This window comes from Phoenix dactylifera, chromosome 11 (genome assembly GCF_009389715.1).
Source record: "Phoenix dactylifera cultivar Barhee BC4 chromosome 11, palm_55x_up_171113_PBpolish2nd_filt_p, whole genome shotgun sequence".
Taxonomy (NCBI): domain Eukaryota; kingdom Viridiplantae; phylum Streptophyta; class Magnoliopsida; order Arecales; family Arecaceae; genus Phoenix; species Phoenix dactylifera.
Window position 1 is genome coordinate 12,280,809 of NC_052402.1, and position 18,093 is coordinate 12,298,901.

The window sequence follows — 18,093 nt, forward strand, 5'->3', positions numbered from 1 at the left end:
ATTTCCTTAATCCTTGACCGACGGCAAGTTATTCAGAGTTTGACCTCCACCTGAATCTCCTACCATGCCTCCTTCCAACTCTAGAAACATACCCAAGACTGTAGGCACGAAGACGACAGAGCCAAATATAACCTTGAACACATTTGGATGGAGCAATATTACCACTCCAAGCTTGACAGGGGAAGGTCCACAGGGAGTCTCAACCCTGCCATTAGGGTGGTGGTTAGGGTTTCCCTACTTGATTGAAAGCCCTGATCCAAATCCTCCTTTTCGGGTCCTCAACTGAATCAGAGGCAGGCTTATGCTGGCCAATTTGAACCCCAAGCGATGTTTGGGACCATTTTTGACCTGATTCCTAACCTAGGCTGCTAGGCCGCATGATTTATAAAAAAGGCAGCTCGGTGCACAAGGCTTCGGCCACTTTGAGAGCCTTATCCTGCATGCAGAGATTCTATTTTTGTTTTTCTGAATTCATGATGCTCAAATCACAATATAGCAATCTTTCTATTATACCAAGTCTCACTCTTAAGTCACAGAATTCAAGTGGTTGGCAATTTGTTGCATGTTTATATTGAGATATTAGAAACAGTAATAGTCTCATTAATAGTCTCTCACAGTTGGAATTGGAAAATGGGTTTGTTAACCAGAGATGCTCATCTTTTGATCATCGAATTATCTGTCAAGCGCAAAATGCTTCCCAAGTTATAGCCAGGGAAGAGATGATTGTTTTATCTTCTCTCATGCATGCTCTAAAATGGTGATGAGCGAGCAATAGGTATGTTACTATACTCATTTCCGGTGCAGTAATGTTGTATTTTCTGCGAAAAGAGTTGGAAAAATGTTTTTGGTGCAGTAATGTTGTAAGAAGTGGGAAACCTGTGATAACCGCCCCACTCCCAAGAGAAACGGAGGGGGGCGTGCAGGCGTTTGTAACGCCTGATGGTGGGCGGTTACAACCGTCCGCCTTCCCCAGCAATCGGAGGCTACAAGAAGCCCCTCGGTGGAGAATTTCATCATCCTCTTCCCTCTTCTCCACTGTCTCTCTCTCACAAACCTTCACGGTTCGCAGGATCCGGTGTTAGACCCACGCCGCCGGAGCAGAGGGCCGCGTCGCCGGAGTAGGAGACGAACGATCCCCTTCAGGTAACGCCATTCCTCATATTTTATTCTTGATAGATCTAGATAATGATTAGATAAAAAAAAAGAAAAAGGGGACACGGGCGCCGGCTGCGGTGGCCGCGAGCTACGTCGGCTACAAGCCGCGGCGGCATGGGAGGCCGCAAGCTGCGGGGCCGCAGGGTCGGCTGGTGCCGCGGACCGGCCGGGGAGCGCCACCGGCTGCGGCTAGGGCCCTCCCCGAGTACGATCTCCCCTTCACGGGAGAAGGAAGGGGGAGGAGGAAGAAAAAAAAAAGGGCTTAAGGACTTACCTGGGATCGCCGATCGCGGGTGCCGGCCACGGCCGCAGGCCACCCGCCGCGGCCACGGGTTGCGAACCACCCGCGCGGCCGTAGGCCACCCGCCACCGCCGCCCGCACGGACGCAAGCGCGGCTGCGTGTGCCGCAGGCCCAGCCGGGAGCCGCCGGCCGGCCTAGGGGGGGTGCTGCTCGGCCTCTCCCAAGCCCTCCTCCTTTTCTTCCGTCGCGAGAGGAGGAGGAGAAGAAATGAAGGAAGGAGAAGAAGGTTCGGGAAGGAAGAAGGAAGAAGGAAGAAAAGAAAAAGAAGAAAAGAAGAAAAAAAAAAAAAAAAAAAGAAAAGAAGAGAGAGAGAGAAAAAAAAAAGAAGACCCATAACGGGTCGGATCCGAGTTCGGGTCCGAACCTGTTAGGTCCAAATAAAAGAAAAAAAAAATGGATTTAGCCAAATTTGTCTAAACCCGAGCCCAATCAGAATGGGCTAAGTCCGAACGAACCCAAACTGTGAATTGGATTAAATCCGAACCAAATTAAGCCCAATTGAGTTGGTCTGAACCCAATTAAGCTGAGTTAGTCTCGGCAGATCCAAATTGAATATGAATCAAGACCAATTCAAACCAGTTTAACTAAATTGAGACCAAATTGACTTCGGGCTGACCCTGACTCAAGCTTAAATCAGCTACATTGACCCTGGACCAAAATTAGATCTAATTGGACTTGAAATTGAGCCCAATAACCTAATCAGAAGACCAAATTGACCCGAAACGGCTAGACCCAATTAAGAACCGAGCCCAATTCTTTAATTAAAGACCCAATTGACCTACATGAACCCAATCTGGTTTTAAAACGAGGCCAAGGGCTCTTAAATTCATGTTATGATAAATTAGAAAATTATGAAATAAATAGAGAATAATATGACCCTTATGTTATTTATTTAGGTGATCAAAGATTTGTCACTCGGACGTAAGAAATTGGAAAGCAAATTGCTGTAAGTAACCTTGGCACTGATCTTAAAGTTTTTAAATTACTGTTTATTCATCATTATGAAAATGTATTGCTTATGATATATTTTCCTCAAAATTAGGATCAAGTATATGATTGCATGTGATACATGAATTTGATTAAAGAGCATCCTTCATAAATATTTGATGATGTATGAGTTATGAAATTATGATTATGTTAGACTGCATGAAAAATGATATTTGAGGCATGTTTATGCATTTTAAATTATATAATGTCATTTATCATTTTCTAACCTATTTATGAAAGAAAAATAATATGATTTATGAACTCTCAGATAGCTATGACCACCTCTAGAAATAGAGGCCAGTCGACACCCTGGAGCTAGCATCCAAAGAATAATAGGCCCTCTGCCAACGGGTTAAAGTTGGTAACGAATAACAGAATTAGTCGACTAAGATTAACAGGCCTTGTCACGGGATTATAGTGACCATAGCAGCACATCCGTCTGAGAGTATGTTTTATAAAATATGGATAAATGGCGATATTTCTATATGATTTGCATTATCATGATTTTGAACTTTTATGGATGGAACATGCATTGCTTTATAACCTGATTTGTATATATCATCTATAAAATGTTTTATTTTGCTACAACTGATGGCTTTTTAATCACTGCATTGGCATAATTGTACTTGATCCAATAAGATAGTACTTGGTTACTTAGTGAGCTGTGTAGCTCATATCTTTGCATTTTTTTTTCTACAGATGAATAAGACTACTAGGAGAAGGGAGCTTGGTGTTATTCAGGGTTGGGGTAACTGAAAATGTTATGTAATAATTAAACTTTAGAAGTTCTGTACTGTTCCAACTTCATGAATAATATTATGACATTAGTAAATGAAACTATTTATTTTTATTATGAAATTTCAAGTGGCTTCGTGTTATTGTGTGCATAAGATTGCAATAGCACGGCCGTGTCATGATCCGGATTTGGGGCGTGACATTTAGTGGTATCAGAGCCGAGGACGGCTCTTGTCCGATGGTGGGAAGGGTGTGAGGCCCAATAGTTCCACATCGGAAAGACTCATTGCAGAGCCTAGGCATATGAGGCGAGTGTCTCCTAATCCTGCAAACGCGTTTTGGGTGGAAAATAAAACCGGAGAGGGGTGAAGGACGCTTGCGTGAAGCCCCGGAACCGGACAATATCTGGCAGGAGAGCCCCGCGGTCCTCCCTCATGTGGCCCCCACGTGGGCACTGGGTGCCTCACGTGCTCCGCAGAAGCGGGGGCGTGACATTTGGTATCAGAGCTGAGGACGGCTCTTGTCCGATGGTGGGAAGGGTGTGAGGCCCAATAGTCCCACATCGGAAAGACTCGTTCCAGAGCCTGGGCATATGAGGCGGGTATCTCCTATTCCTGCAGACGCATTTTGGGTGGAAAACAAAACCGGGAAGGGGTGAAGGACGCTTGCGTGAAGCCCCGGAACCGGATAATATCTGGCAGGGGAGCCCCGCAGTCCCTCCTCATGTGGCCCCCACGTGGGCACTGGGTGCCTCACGTGCCTCGCGCAGGCGGAGGCGTGACATTTGGTATCAGAGCCGAGGACGGCTCTTGTCCGATGGTGGGAAGGATGTGAGGCCCAATAGTCCCACATCGGAAAGACTCGTTCCAGAGCCTGGACATATGAGGCGGGTGTCTCCTAATCCTGCGGACGCGTTTTGGGTGGAAAACAAAACCGGAGAGGGGTGAAGGATGCTTGCGTGAAGCCCCGGAACCGGACAATATCTGGCAGGGGAGCCCCGCGGTCCCCCCTCATGTGGCCCCCACGTGGGCACTGGGTGCCTCACGTGCTCCGCAGAAGCGGGGGCGTGACATTTGGTATCAAAGCCGAGGACGGCTCTTGTCCGATGATGGGAAGGGTGTGAGGCCCAATAGTCCCACATCGGAGCCTGGGCATATGAGGCGGGTGTCTCCTAATCCTGCGGACGCGTTTTGGGTGGAAAACAAAACCGGGGAGGGATGAAGGACGCTTGCGTGAATTCCCGAAACCGGACAATATCTGGCAGGGGAGCCCCGCGGTCCCTCCTTATGTGGCCCCTACGTGGGCACTGGGTGCCTCACGTGCCCCGCGCAGGCGGGGGCACGACAAAATCTAGTTAGTTGCATAGAATGTAAAGCTAACAGTATAAATTTGTTGCTCTCATTCAATTTGTTCCGCTTATCAGAAAGTAACAATGATATAACCTTGATAATCTAATAAGAAATCAGTTCATCGCCTAAGTAATATCCATTAGGGTTGAGGGCCACGCATGCACCTCGGCGACGGGCCCTCTTGTAGCCATGAATTTTGATTCATCTGGGTGAACAAGCAGCAGTTTCAGATGGAGATAATGCATGAAGAACACCATTTCTCTCTGCACATACATTCACATTTGTTGGTGGCTTGGTGCATGTGCACATAAGCAACCGGAACAAACTCAAAGGAACAAATAATTGTAAGCAAGCATGGAGGAAGGAATAAAAAATTAATCACCAAGAATCTTGAGGCCACCATTCCTCAGATCTCATTGCTGTGAAATCTAAGGAATATCTTGCTGGCAGATCTGTTCCACCCAACCTGGCTTGGAAAGACAATCATATCAGATCTTTGCTTCCCATTCCAAAGCTATTTTTTGGAGTACTAAACTCCCATAAAATAATTCACTTGCTATCTCCTTCTAAACATCACCTACTTAGATTAATACACAAGTCCCCTCCACCCTCTTATTTTATCAGACCCAAATCTTTCGCCAGCCAGTCACCTCTTTCTTAATGAGATATTGTTCTCTCTAATTAAATGCCTCAAGCTGAGGGATATGAGTTGTCTTTGCTATGTCCTGCAACTGTGGTACTTAAAGATGCTTTCTTTTTTTTCTCCAAAACTACCATTAAGCTATCAAAATTTCTGAATAAGTTCTTCTCCTTTATTAAGGATATAATAGATATTTTACACAATTTTTATTAGAAATTAGAAGCTCAAATAAATATAAGCCATTTTCTAATGATCAACCTAACATGCCGAAATCTTTTTCTTGGACATTATATTTTTAGAAATTAAATTTTTTTAAAAAATATTTTAATGAAGAAAATTTTTTCTCGCAAACCAAACGAGTTTTTAATGAAATAACCGTCAAACTTTAATTGTGACACATGCACGGAACAAAGATGCATGGTACTTGCAGATTCATTACAAAATAATTATGGTCCAAACTTGAATCTCAAAATCTCTCATATATTTTACTTGATGTCAACATTTAGGCTCGTCCTTTGAAGAGGGTGCAAGAAAATCTTGAATGGGAGGACAAGGAAAACCTCTTTGATGGGTCAAACACTGCAAGCTTAGGGAAGATATCTTCCACACTTACCATGGTTCCTCCTCTCTATTTAATGGAATGGATTGACCATGCACTATTATACAAAAGAGTCACACCAAACATATTGGCCTTTAAATATACCAAATACCTTGGGCACCTTTGCTAATGGGGCCCACATAAATATTTTAAGAGGTAAGTTATTGATACTCTTAAATAAATGGTCTAATTTGGTGACCTGCTCTCCAATCCCGTTCTTCATAGCCTGATTATATAATTTAATTTCTTATAGAAAAAAAAAAGGTATCTTGCTTCCTGCTTATTTGGATTGAGGTGCGTGCGCCCGCTCGGTATCAAACTGCTTGTTTCAGTCAAGATTTTTTAGAGTAGTGATTGAGAGCTTGATTCTAACATTCGTTGATGAATAATTCTCAAAATAAATTGTAGTTTAATAAAAAAAATCCTATTATCTGATTTTCAGCTATAAAATGGAGGCAAATTTGTTAAAATTTTACATTATAAAGAAATGCTGATATGGTCAACCTATCTTAGTATCTAAAATAAAATTACTAGCATTATTTATAGATTTTTTTTACTATAACACTAGAATAATATAGAATTCTGTATAAATCATTTGTCAAGTAGCAAAGCAACTATTTTATGACAGATCTAAGAGCACATCTGCGACAAGTCCACCGGTAAACCTTTTTCATTTTATTTTGAGACAGTGATGGGTTTGTATATGATCACATCTCTTCCACGCGGTGGTTCGCGATACTTACAAGGAATATAATATTTCTCTACCCGCACAGAAAGACAAGCGCAAGGAGCAAAGGAATATCACTAAATCTCATCAACAATCCAATCCAGCAACGCAGTTATTGCTTTAAATGAATCTTGGAGATCCATCCCTTTCATTCCCAAGGATGCTGTAGATTCAACTCTCTCCCTCTCTTACTTCTCTCTCCATTTGTGTGCGCTCGTATCTTCATAGATTGGTTTAGAATTGGATTTTTGGAAGGAGGGGAGGATGGACAGCAGCCATATTGGCGAATTGGGGTTGGGAAGTACAAGATCTAGTGCCCCTCGAAAGGGGAAGAAAAGCAGTTCAGAGAAGCCAAAGCAACCCCAGAGAGGTCTTGGAGTGGCTCAGTTGGAGAAGATCAGATTGCAAAATCAAATGGCCGGACATCTCCCCTCACTCCACTCCCCATTCCACAGTAATCTCAGAATGGTCTGTGTCGTTTTGTCTGTTATATATTCTTTTTTGTTCAAGTTTTTAGGTTGGTTATTTAAATTACATTGACAAGCGTAATTTTGCTCCAATATGGCGTGTATTGGTACATAGTTTTTCATGGAGCTTTCTTTTGATGGTTATATTCAAGCAGGAGGATATGAGAGTAGATGTAGCACTTTCATCATCTCCCTCTTCCTCAAACACGGCCTCATCATCTTCAGTCTTTGCTCTTCATCCCAACATCATGGTATCTCTCTCTCTCTCTCTCTCTCTCTGGGAAAAGATCATATGGTATGTCAAGCTTGATCTCAATAGAAAAATCTCAGAATTGAAAGAGAATTTACTGGTAAAAAAGGGAAAGAAAACACCCAATATGACTTTGCTGGCAACTCCTGACATGTATTGGATTTGTAATGCCTTTGAATTTTTTGAGAAGAGTGATGCCATTTCAAAATCATCATGATGTTCTTATGAACAAGATCATCATAATCACCATGTTTTATTGTTGGAAACTGATGTCTTTTCTAAAGTCCTAGTCAAATAAATTAAACAACAAATTGCGGAGCTCCATTTTAATACGAAAGGCATGTGTTCCCCATAATCTGGATCAGCAGCTAGACGAGGCAACTCGGTTGAAATAAAAGAAGGTTGAGTCGGTCAGTGGTGAAGCCTAAACGAGTTGAAGCAATAGAGCCTGCTGTTTTCAAGTGCTCCCTCTGTACCTTTTATTCCACTTCTCTATTTCTACTATCCCATTCCTCCACCACAAAAGCACCATTTTATTCTTGCGGGAGTCCTTCACCATTACATGATTCAGGAGGATCCGCAGATTGATTTGAACTTCAATCTTCTTTTAGTTATCTTTTGAGAGTTTCAAGTTGAGCGGTTGAAGAAAATTCTTTTTCTCCCCGATCGGATCATTACACCAACCTTATAACACTTAAGCTTCCGGCCATCTACACTTATCCTTCCTACAATCCTAAATTTAATTGGTCATGCTTTTCACCATTCTTACAACATTTAAATTGGTCATACAGCATCATGTTAACAATGTTAACCTAATTTCATGAAACTTGTTAATTGAAAAGATCCACCAAAATCCATTTACTGGAATATATAGTCTAATTGTACCATTGTTGGAAAATAGTTGATGATCATATTTTCCTTTTTTCATCTTCTTTGTTATATGCAGTCCTTTGGTAATTAGGAAAAGGAAAAAGTCTGAAACTTGTTCTACTCTTACCCTTTCTTACATCTTGCATGAATTCTTTGCTCTCATGACACTTACCTCCCATGGTTGTAGATGGGTTATGGAGACACTGAAAGAAGACATATTTCAGATGGTGAATTCCACTCTAGTCCTCCATGCAGGTTATCTCGAGTTTTATATATTTGCCTGTTATCCCAAAACTGAGTCATTGGCAAATAACCATTACTTCTTCTCTAATATTTTGCATCATTAATTAGGCCTCTCCCAGATCCCAACAGCACCTTTCTACCCCACCATTGTGCACCAGCGACTGCAACACGGCCCCTTTGGGAACAAACCACGGAGGTTGTTTAAAAACTTTTACCTACTCTATGTTTTGACGAACACCACCTTCTTTGAGAAGCATTTATTATCTTCTCTTCGAAGTAAGGCATGCATTCTTATTATGTAATATTAAATCTCATAACTTGACTGACTATTTTCACAGAACTCAGTGCAGAAGAAGCAACGGCATGATGGAAGCCGCTCAACAAGTTCTATGAGTCAGAACTCTGACCCTAGTGATGCACAAGAAGTAGATCTAGAGCTTAGATTATCACTATAAACACTTGGAAGATAAGCTTTAGGTTGATGGTCTTGTTCTCCTATAATAAATTCATGCCACACGTACTATAGTTGGGAAAATATATACCTGTTCGCAATTTGGTATTTTACCAAAGGAATGCGTGTGATGCGAGACCGAAGCCATCAAGAGTTTGTTAACACCTACAACTATCTGATCACAACTGAGAAATCCTTGTTCTTGTTTCATTCTTATTTTTCTTTCTGACATAGAAATATGGGACTTGCTCAAAAAAGACATTGAAAGATGGGACAAGCCCCATCAAAATTTCAATTCATTGAGAGGTCGAAATGTTGTTCCGACTTTATTGAAACGTGGAAACAATCAGAATAGGTTTTCAGTACTTTTTTTTGGATGTGATATTCAGCATATTTGTTAATTTTCTTTAATTGTGAGATCTTTATGCCATTATAACACGAATGTTTCTTGAGCTTTTCAGTAGCTTAGTAACACAGGAAGTGCATGCAATCTCTTGCTCATTTTTTGTTTTGGTTCGCCAAAAGGTATAGAGTTAAGATGGAGTAAATTTGGACGCAAAAGTGGTTCGTATCTTTTATTCCCCTCGCAAACAAAAGGAGTTTCTTTTGGAGCTCTTAACATTTTAAACCATTTCTGTTTGTGAGGAAACGTTCTAAATGATCCCAAGTAAGGGCACATAGGTCACTTTGTGGTGTCTTCTTGTGATTAGAGGATGAAGAAAACCTAAGAAACTAGTTTGGTGTCTCTGCTGGTGGGTCTTTGCTTGATAGAAGCTTAATGCTACATCCGATGGAAAGAAGGTTTGGACTCCCACCCCCTCCCCGCCCCTTTCCCTCCATTATTGTTCGCTGGCGAGGTTTGTGCAGCTTCTTGCTATTTAATTAAGCCATCCGTATCTTTCCTCTCCGAAGGCTTGCTTCCTCGAAACAATGAAACACAAATTTAACATGGATCATGTGCTTGGGTTAAGGTAATCATATACATCTTCTGAGATATATAAGAGAGTTGCAGTGGAAGATTTTCTTATGTGTAGAGTACGATTCTTCAGGTTCTTCTCAGAAAAGAGACTAAGATATTGGGTAGTCATGACTTGAGTAATACTTTGATTTTGGTTGGTCCCCGGATGTTTTTTTATTATAAAATAAAAACAAAACATCGCATGGCCTAAATTAGCATTCTCTATAAATTAATTAAATGCCATATGGGAACTGATGTTGAATATAGCATTTGTACAAAAGCTATGCCATCATTTGCTCTTTTTTTTTCTTTCACTTTTTTTTTAAGCAATAAATATTTGCTTCCAATAGATTCGAAGAAGTTAAAAGAGTTTGGTGTTCATTTTCATGCTTGGTTTTTGGAAAACAAAAACAGAAAATATGAGAAGTTCTAAACAGTTATATTCTCTCTCTCCCTCCTCTCTCTCACACACATAATTTATGCTCATGTTTTTATTTTTTAATAAAATATCTGTTCATGTTAGCTTGAAAGCAATTATTTTCTTGTCGAATTCTCTTTAACGCATTGCTGCGCATTTCTCCGCTACACCCCTTGTGAGAACCAGCCTTTTTTACCGATCTAGTGCCAAATCGAAGCCGATTCACAAGCCTGGTCTAGCACCAATCAAAACAAGGCAGAATCTAATGACTCAAACATGGGGAAGTAGGCCGACTCCGCCTCCCCCTCCGATCCGAACTGCTGAAAAGAAAAAGAAAAAGAAAAAAAAAATCCTCACCACCGGCACATATGGATCGTTGCTAGAGCCAAGGTATTGTTGCCTCCCACCTCAGCACTACTCTCTCTCCTCCCATCCTTGCTCAAGATTTAATGGGCATTCATGACCTTATTTTTGGAAGTCCACCATGTCCATCCTTTTTTTTTTTTGCTTGGTAAATCAGTCTTTATTAAACACATCTAGTGTAAATATAATTATAAAATCAAAAAATAAAATATCTAAAAAAATTTAGAAGAAAATTTGCTATAACAATTCATAGTATAGTTTCAGTATGATTAGCTACATATATTGCCATCCAATCTATAACACTTAGCTTTTTCCATACATATGTGTCACTTTATATGCTAGTAAGGTTACCTCTATTCTCTAATAATTCTATATCAGAAGATGGGAATTAATAGTATATATCTTTATATACTGTTAATAAAGATATGGTCTTCAAGGTTTCGCCAGCCAGTACAGCCGGTGCTACGTTGTTCCGCGAAAACAAACAACATGCTATATCTGAATTACCCGTTGGACCTACAACGCCATAAATTAATCACGTATAGAGAAGAACCATCCATTCATAAATAGGACAATGAGAGGGAGGAGGACGCAAGAAGCGAGAGAGAGAGAGAGAGAGAGAGAGAGAGAGAGAGAGAGAGAGAGAGAGAGAGAGGCGATCGAACAGAGAGTCTCTGAATGGGGGCTCTCCTCCGCGCCACCCTCTTCCTCCTCCCTATCCTCCTCGGTGCTCATGTCGTCGAGCCCACACTGTTCGGCCTGCTCGGGAACCCATTCGGACGGCCGAAACTCGGTCTCCTGATCCCGTTCCCGCCGCCGGCAACTGACAAACCCGACCAAGTACCGAAGGATGAGATCCCCAAGGCCGTGAAGAGGCCCGGCTTTGAGACGAGTTACGCCAGCGCATGGAAGCTTGTGAGGGAGAACGCAGGGGTGTCGGCGATGCACCTCGTCGTCATGAAGAACGACAAGACCATCATGTTCGACTCCACTGCGTTTGGGCCATCGAAGCTGCCCTGCCGCCAGGCAACTGCCGTGTGGATCCCTAGATCGAGCCCGATAAAAGCACTGGACTGCTGGGCCCATGCCGTCGAATTTGATATTGACACCGCCGAGGTCCGGCCACTTAAGGTACGTATGTGTTGTCTTACGTCCGTTTCCTTTCGTCACTTCTCCATGTCTTTGACGAGGAAAGTATTTTGAGAGAAATTATACCTTCTACCATATGGCAGTGCATCGTACCAATCAACTTATCTCGTTTCTATAGGCTCCATTTATCATCAAGATGGGTGCATGATAAATGAAATCTATAAAAATAAGACTAGGTAATTGGCATGCAGACCGCCACAAGGTGCATGGGCAGTGTAGGGTCTAATTTCTAATATGCTGGGGCCAAAGCTATGAAAAATTATTTTCTACACTGCATGCACCATATGCCATGCCACAGTACCAATCACAACCGCTCATTCTTGTAGCCTAGACTATGGTTGCTGAGGTGCACTGCCCTGTGAAGCGTGCAGTGATATAATTTCTCCTAGGCTACGTGGTTAAAAAATTTTCTTGGGCTAACAAATACTAGACGGGCTACAGAACAATCAGAGTACTTCTGATCCTTTTCGGTTTGACTCTGACCTAGAGAGACATGATTTGCCTGCGTTGAGTTAGTCATATATAGGATTCCTCTGTCCTTGGAAGATTGCACTTAGACTCTTAATATCTTTTCCAACTAGATTGTTCAGAGACAATGCCTTTCTTCCTTTATATCTAATTAATGATTTCATTTTGCGTCCAGCTCTTGACCGATACATGGTGTTCATCTGGAGGCTTGGACGCTGAGGGCACTCTGGTGCAAACCGGAGGGTTTAACGATGGAGGAAGAGGCGTGAGATACCTCAAACCTTGCGCCGGTTGCGACTGGGAGGAGTTCACCGACGATCTCTGTGCCCAAAAATGGTAGCTGATATTACTCAAACAAACAGGCTCTTTGTTTTCAACCAAACAGATCAAAAGACTAGAGCTAATGCATGCATGCCACTAACGCACGCAATCTTGAAATATTGCTATTATTAGCATCATTGCTGCAATTTCATGCATGCATGCAAGTATTCCACCCAACAGATCCTCCCCGACGGCAGCTTTGTCGTCGTCGGAGGCCGCCGCAAGTTTCAACTACGAGTATGTCCCCCCGGCCGGACAAGCCAACACCGTCCGGGAAGCCCACTACCTCTCCTTCCTCAGGGAGACGGCCAACGTCCTAGAGAACAACCTCAACACCGACGGCAACCTCTTCATCTTCACCAACGACCGCGCCATCCTCCTCGACCCCAACGCCGACAAGATTATCCGCGAGTACCAGCCGCTCCCCGGCGGCTCCCGCAACTACCCGGCCTCCGGCATGTCCGTCCTCCTCCCCCTCGACCTCCGCCGCAGGCCCGTCAACCCCGAGGTCCTCATCTGCGTCGGCTGCCCCCCGCGACTCTTCAACCTCTCCGCCATCAAGACCTTCGTCCCCGCCCTCCGCAGCTGCGGCCAGCTCGCCATCGATTGAGCCCAACGCCGCCTGGCGCATGGAGCAGATGCCGATGCCCCGCACCATGGGAGACATGCTTGCTGCTGCCCAACGCCGAGGTGCTCATCATCAACGGGCGCCGCCAAGGGCTCCGCCGGGTGGAGGCAGGCCAAGGACCCCGTGCTCACGCCGGTGCTCTACCGCCCCAGGCTTGCGCAAGCCGACCGGTTCCGTGTGCTGGCCCCCAGCACCATCCCGCGCATTGTACCACTCCACCTCCACTGTCCTGCCGGACGGGACATCCTCGTCGCCGGCAGCACACCCAAACTTCCGCTACAAGTTCGTCGGCGAAGAATTTCCCGACGGAGCTAAGGGTGGAGAAGTTCAGCCCGCTCGTACCTGGACCCGGCGCTGAACATCCACAGGCCGAGCATCAACGTCGACGTACTGCCGGAGAGGAGGGATCATGAAAGTACGGCCGGAACTTCACGATCGCCTTCACGATCATTATGACGGGGGCCGGTGGAGAGGGACGGACCTGATGGTGACCGATGTACGCGCCGCCCTTCACCACGCACGGCTTCTCCATGAGCCAGAGGCTGCTGATACTGAAGACCGAGGAGTTCGCCGGTCAAGAGCGTCGGCTATACGCCATCAAGGGTGGCGGCACCGCGGCGGCGGCGTACGCGCCGCCAGATACTACCGGGTGCATGTGGTGCACCGTGGGTACCCCAGCAAGGGGGCCTGGGTTAAAATCAGTGTTTGATTTCATAAAAATTAAATTATCTTCCCCCATTTTTTTTTATGGACCTCAATAAATTTTATCACAAACGGGTACTTGGTTGTACGCAATGGTGATTGTGTATGAATGTTTAGTTTTTTTTTTGGACAAAATAGAAAAATTAAGTCATTTCGAGTATAAATATATTCACAAGAGAATCGGCTAACAAAATATTAAACAATAGGTAGGAAGATTTGTTGTTTTTTATTTTTGATGATAACAACAACATACAAAGCCAACCCCAAATAATTAAAAAATAACTGGATGGTTATAGCTACAGTATGATTGGCTGTCTCCCATTTAACTATCATAAACTTTTGATATATTACTTCATCACAACCGAACTTGTAAATTGCTAAAAATATAATTCCTCCCTAGTAAATTGATAAGCAATGTGGAATTTGAGAATGTGTAAGCTCTATCTTCATAAGATCACATGACACTGATGACAGTCAGCTTCAGTAAACAAAACTGGTACAAGTGGGTTGAGTAGACTCAGATCAGAACCATATCTATCTGACTCAGACCTAGACACAAACCGGAACCAAAGGCATGCGGCCAGAAAAAGATTCCAAATTCAGAACCAGCTTCAAACTGGGTCAGTATGGATTTGACAAAGTTAGTTCTCATCTGATTTAACCCAGCAAAGTGTGCCAAAATTCATGTTTACCTGCAGAAGCTAGGCACAACCTAGACTCAATCCAAGAAAGGTAACCCAATCTAACCCAGAGACCGAGTGGTAGGTCAGAATTGGGTGCTAATCTTAGATATGAAGCCATTTGCAGTTGGATCTGGGTCGATCGACAGCCCTAAATGCATCTCTGGATTTGGAGGAAGCTTGCATATTCCACACGAGCACCGACGACTAGGGCTGTCTGGCGAAGATCTCTTTTGAAAGTAAGAGATGGCAGTTCATAAGCACTTCTTAGAATTTCGCTACGCATGCAAGGAAGGTCATTACCATGTCTTAATTGAACATCATTTTTCTTGACTTCATGATCAAGTACTGCATTGTTTTCCCCTTTATCTCATAGTAAGACTTGAAGGCAAGATGCATCAGAATTACTAGATCCTAGCAAACATCAACCTATACCAAGCAAAATTCATGTTGATATTCAAAATGATGAGTATACCGGTCCATAATGACATTGAAGTAGTCACACTTTACCAGTTGATCTTTAGTAACCCAAAAAAATCTCGAACATCCAAAGTTATAAAAGCTGATGTCTAACTCTTCTCTTATCCTTATCTAGCAGTCTGTTGAAAAAAGAGCAATAATAAGAGTGAAAGCATATACCTCTTCAAGTATTCCCAGCATGATTCTAGTTCATAAGGAGATTAGGAAAGTGACGCATCAGTTCTGAACTTCCTTGTGTGAGATTTGCTTCAATCTTCTCTCACTGGTCTTTTCCTAAGCCTTTTTGTTTGGTAAAATTCCTAAGCCTTTTTGGTTCTTTCCGAATGCACAAATATGATATGCAGTGGATGCTCTCACAGTACATCATAGATGTGGAAAGATACAGAGAGGCATAAGCATGGAAGAAGATATATGAGGTAAGAAACAAGTAAGCATCCATGAATAAGAAATTGCTATCATGGTATCAAGTTTCAAGCTTGGATATGATGAAAAGCCCAATAAATAAAGTATGACATGCAGCATAACACTTGCACTATCTAACGCAGCAGGAAAAGGAAATTGAACAATTTGATTGACAAGGTTATGCTTTGAAAATCCATATGCAAACAGAAGAAAATTGGATTCAAGAATTCTTCACTTGGTGAAAGAAATTCTTTCGAAAAAATTTATTCATACCTCAAAGATTGTCCTTACAATATATTAACATAATACTGTATCCTAATTCGGGCATTAAACTCGATGCAAAATTATACTCGAAATAAGACTCGATAATAAGAAAACTATACTAGAATTATTTTGTTACAAATATAGAATGAGACTAAAATTTGACATCCCTATAAATTATAAGAAAATCTTTTTGACTTATGATTTTTGTCCGCGAATCGTGGTCCTTCGATGCTTGGCATGGTTAGTCTGGTCATAGTACTGTTGGCTGACCTTGTGCTGTGCATCACTATCCAAAAGAATCTTATTATATACAAGGCTTTACAAGCCCAAAACCTAAAGACTAAATAATAGCAGAGGATTTGACTACAAGAGAAGGTTAAGCAATCTCTTTATTTTATTTACTGTAGTTATAAAATTATGCTTTTTAGTGAGAATTATTCTTTAAGCATAGACGTGCTGAATCGCTGAAATGTCTCTATATGATCAACATTTGCTGAAATCAAGAAAATGAATAAAACGAATATGGTTGATTCATGAGGGGAGCAGGATATTTGAGAAGATGCAAACACACCGAAGATTTGAAGGAGGTGCGACAGCCCAAGTAAGAATTCCAGTTGATAGCCCTCCAAAGTTTGAGAGAAAATCTGAAACTTCAACTTACTTGCCACCAAAGTTCATGAGACCCAAAATTTGAAGTTAGCATGTGTTTAGAAGGAAACAGAGAAACACAGAGCACGTTAGTAATCAGATATGTAGACCCTTCTGACTAAAAGAAGAGCAGAAATTTTTATAGTTTGCAGTTTGCGCAGCATGTAACTAAGCTTTCCTTTGTCTACTTTCACAGAGATATTAATTCTAGATGCTTCACATCTAAAAAACAAATCGCAGTAAATTCCTAATCCTTATCTCTTTGCCTGGAATATTTCAAGACAACCTTCAAACGGAAGATCTGGCTTTTCATTCTAAAAAAAAAAAAATACAGTACAGCAGATAATTGAGAGAAACCTTTTCTAGGATCTAAATTTTCATCATATACCTAAACCACATCAGTAAAGATTTGTTTAAGGGCACACAGCTCAGAAAAGTAATATAGAGATCGACAAAGGCAAGCCATGAAGAAAAGAAATACGAGACTGAACATCTTCTATGAATATAAGTTTCTATAAATGTAAGTCTCGTTGTTTACCTCAACCAACTCCGACAAAAGGGCTCCCTAAGGGACAGTCAAGATTTCATCTACGAAGAAGAATTTTGGACAAGAACAAAATAATTCAAGATATAATCTGGATATCAAATTCCTCTGCTCTAATTTATATACTTTGCCATGGCCAAGTAGTCTCTTAAAGAGATTCTCAGACCATATTTCGAAACAATGAAACATGGCCATGCCAAAATTAGCCATACCTTTTCCCTAGGACAAGTGCACGAGTTACATTTAAGAAAACAGCTAGCTTGCTATCTCTCCTAGTCATAAGAAGGCTCACTGACAGATCCTTATATCTCAATTACTCCTACCACTTGAAAAAAATATAGTTTTCAGAATCATAGATAGTCTATGCCGATCCAAATATAATCTTGCTTACACCTTATTATATGTTTATTCTAAGAGCCTGCTCTGTAGCCAATGAAATTTATCCCTCTTGCAGTGAAATCCAATGAACAGAGTTTACTTTTACTTCACACTAGTAAAACTATGATCCAACTTATAATGCAGAAAAAAAAAAGAAATTTCTTTACCATAAGAAATATAATTCAGAAAGTCTTAAAATTTAACCAAATATCTGTCCATTAAATTTTTTCGTGAAAGAGCTTAATTCAATAGAAACAGCATACATGCATCGGTTATAAGATAACAATTCACAGACAAGTAAACAAAACATGTGCCTCGAAGTAGATTAATCAAAATTATAAATAAACCAGAAAAATAGAAGCCATTTAAATCCATAACCCCTAGACAAAATGAGGAATTCTCCAAAAGAAACAAATGAGGCCATTGATCAAGCTCCTCATGTATACAATCCAAACACCCAGAACGATAAGAGCGGTACCAAAGAGTGCAGGCCCGACCCGCATCTCCTCTCCGAAGATCAAAGCGGCGACGGCGGTGGCGGCGAATGGTGCATTCGTCACCGGCACCGCGACGGAGATCGGGGAGCCGCCAAGATATAGAAGAAAGCGGCGGAGCGGAGAGATTATGAGGAAAGGGACGGATATTGCCAGGTTAGGAAGGTCTAGCCACCGGAGGACGTGCCCAAGGAGGCCGCGGCGGCCGTCCGGTGGCGTCGCCGAGCGCTTCTGGTCCCAGATAAGAGCGCCGCGGCGCATGACGGCGTTGGAGGCGCCCCAGACGAGCCCGACGGCGATCATCTTCTCGACGTCGCCTCCCATTGGGCTCGAATCCGGAGAGAGCGGCGGCGGCGCGGGTTTCGAGGAGGAGGAGGACGAGCAAAGAGAGAGATAAAATCCCCAACTTTTTCTCTTTTTTG

The 18,093-nt window shown here is 42.4% G+C and overlaps 2 protein-coding genes, 2 long non-coding RNA genes and 1 pseudogene across 4 annotated transcripts; 3 read left to right on the forward strand and 2 right to left on the reverse strand.

Annotated features, from left to right (window-relative positions):
- Positions 1 to 996: 996 nt before the first annotated feature.
- LOC113462881 lies at positions 997 to 3,245 on the forward strand. Its single transcript, XR_005513897.1, has 3 exons — positions 997 to 1,143; positions 2,354 to 2,403; positions 3,144 to 3,245. It is a non-coding gene; the product is annotated as an uncharacterized LOC113462881 (long non-coding RNA).
- Positions 1,016 to 1,681, reverse strand: LOC120112389. The gene is made up of 2 exons (XR_005513896.1): positions 1,430 to 1,681; positions 1,016 to 1,137 (listed from the first exon to the last, which is right to left on the reverse strand). It is a non-coding gene; the product is annotated as an uncharacterized LOC120112389 (long non-coding RNA).
- A 3,159-nt stretch (positions 3,246 to 6,404) lies between the features above and the next one.
- Positions 6,405 to 9,136, forward strand: LOC103709535 (protein SPEAR1-like). The gene is made up of 5 exons (XM_017843417.2): positions 6,405 to 6,961; positions 7,116 to 7,211; positions 8,268 to 8,335; positions 8,432 to 8,519; positions 8,662 to 9,136. Exons 1-5 carry the CDS (start codon positions 6,758 to 6,760, stop codon positions 8,776 to 8,778), a joined length of 573 nt encoding a protein of 190 aa, XP_017698906.1. The 5' UTR covers positions 6,405 to 6,757; the 3' UTR covers positions 8,779 to 9,136.
- Positions 9,137 to 11,191: 2,055 nt separating this feature from the next.
- Positions 11,192 to 13,437, forward strand: LOC103709536 (annotated as a pseudogene).
- Positions 13,438 to 17,188: 3,751 nt separating this feature from the next.
- Positions 17,189 to 18,093, reverse strand: LOC103709493. The gene has a single exon (XM_008794858.3). It carries the CDS (start codon positions 17,993 to 17,995, stop codon positions 17,558 to 17,560), a length of 438 nt encoding a protein of 145 aa, XP_008793080.2. The 5' UTR covers positions 17,996 to 18,093; the 3' UTR covers positions 17,189 to 17,557.

Bases quoted from the DNA above. Each gene is read 5' to 3' on its own strand.
- LOC103709535 (XM_017843417.2), top strand. From the start codon at position 6,758: ATGGACAGCAGCCATATTGGCGAATTGGGGTTGGGAAGTACAAGATCT. The intron at 6,962-7,115 runs GTCTGTGTCGTT...ATATTCAAGCAG, and splicing joins TCCACAGTAATCTCAGAATG to GAGGATATGAGAGTAGATGT. The intron at 8,336-8,431 runs GTTATCTCGAGT...ATCATTAATTAG, and splicing joins CACTCTAGTCCTCCATGCAG to GCCTCTCCCAGATCCCAACA.
- LOC103709493 (XM_008794858.3), bottom strand. From the start codon at position 17,995: ATGGGAGGCGACGTCGAGAAGATGATCGCCGTCGGGCTCGTCTGGGGC.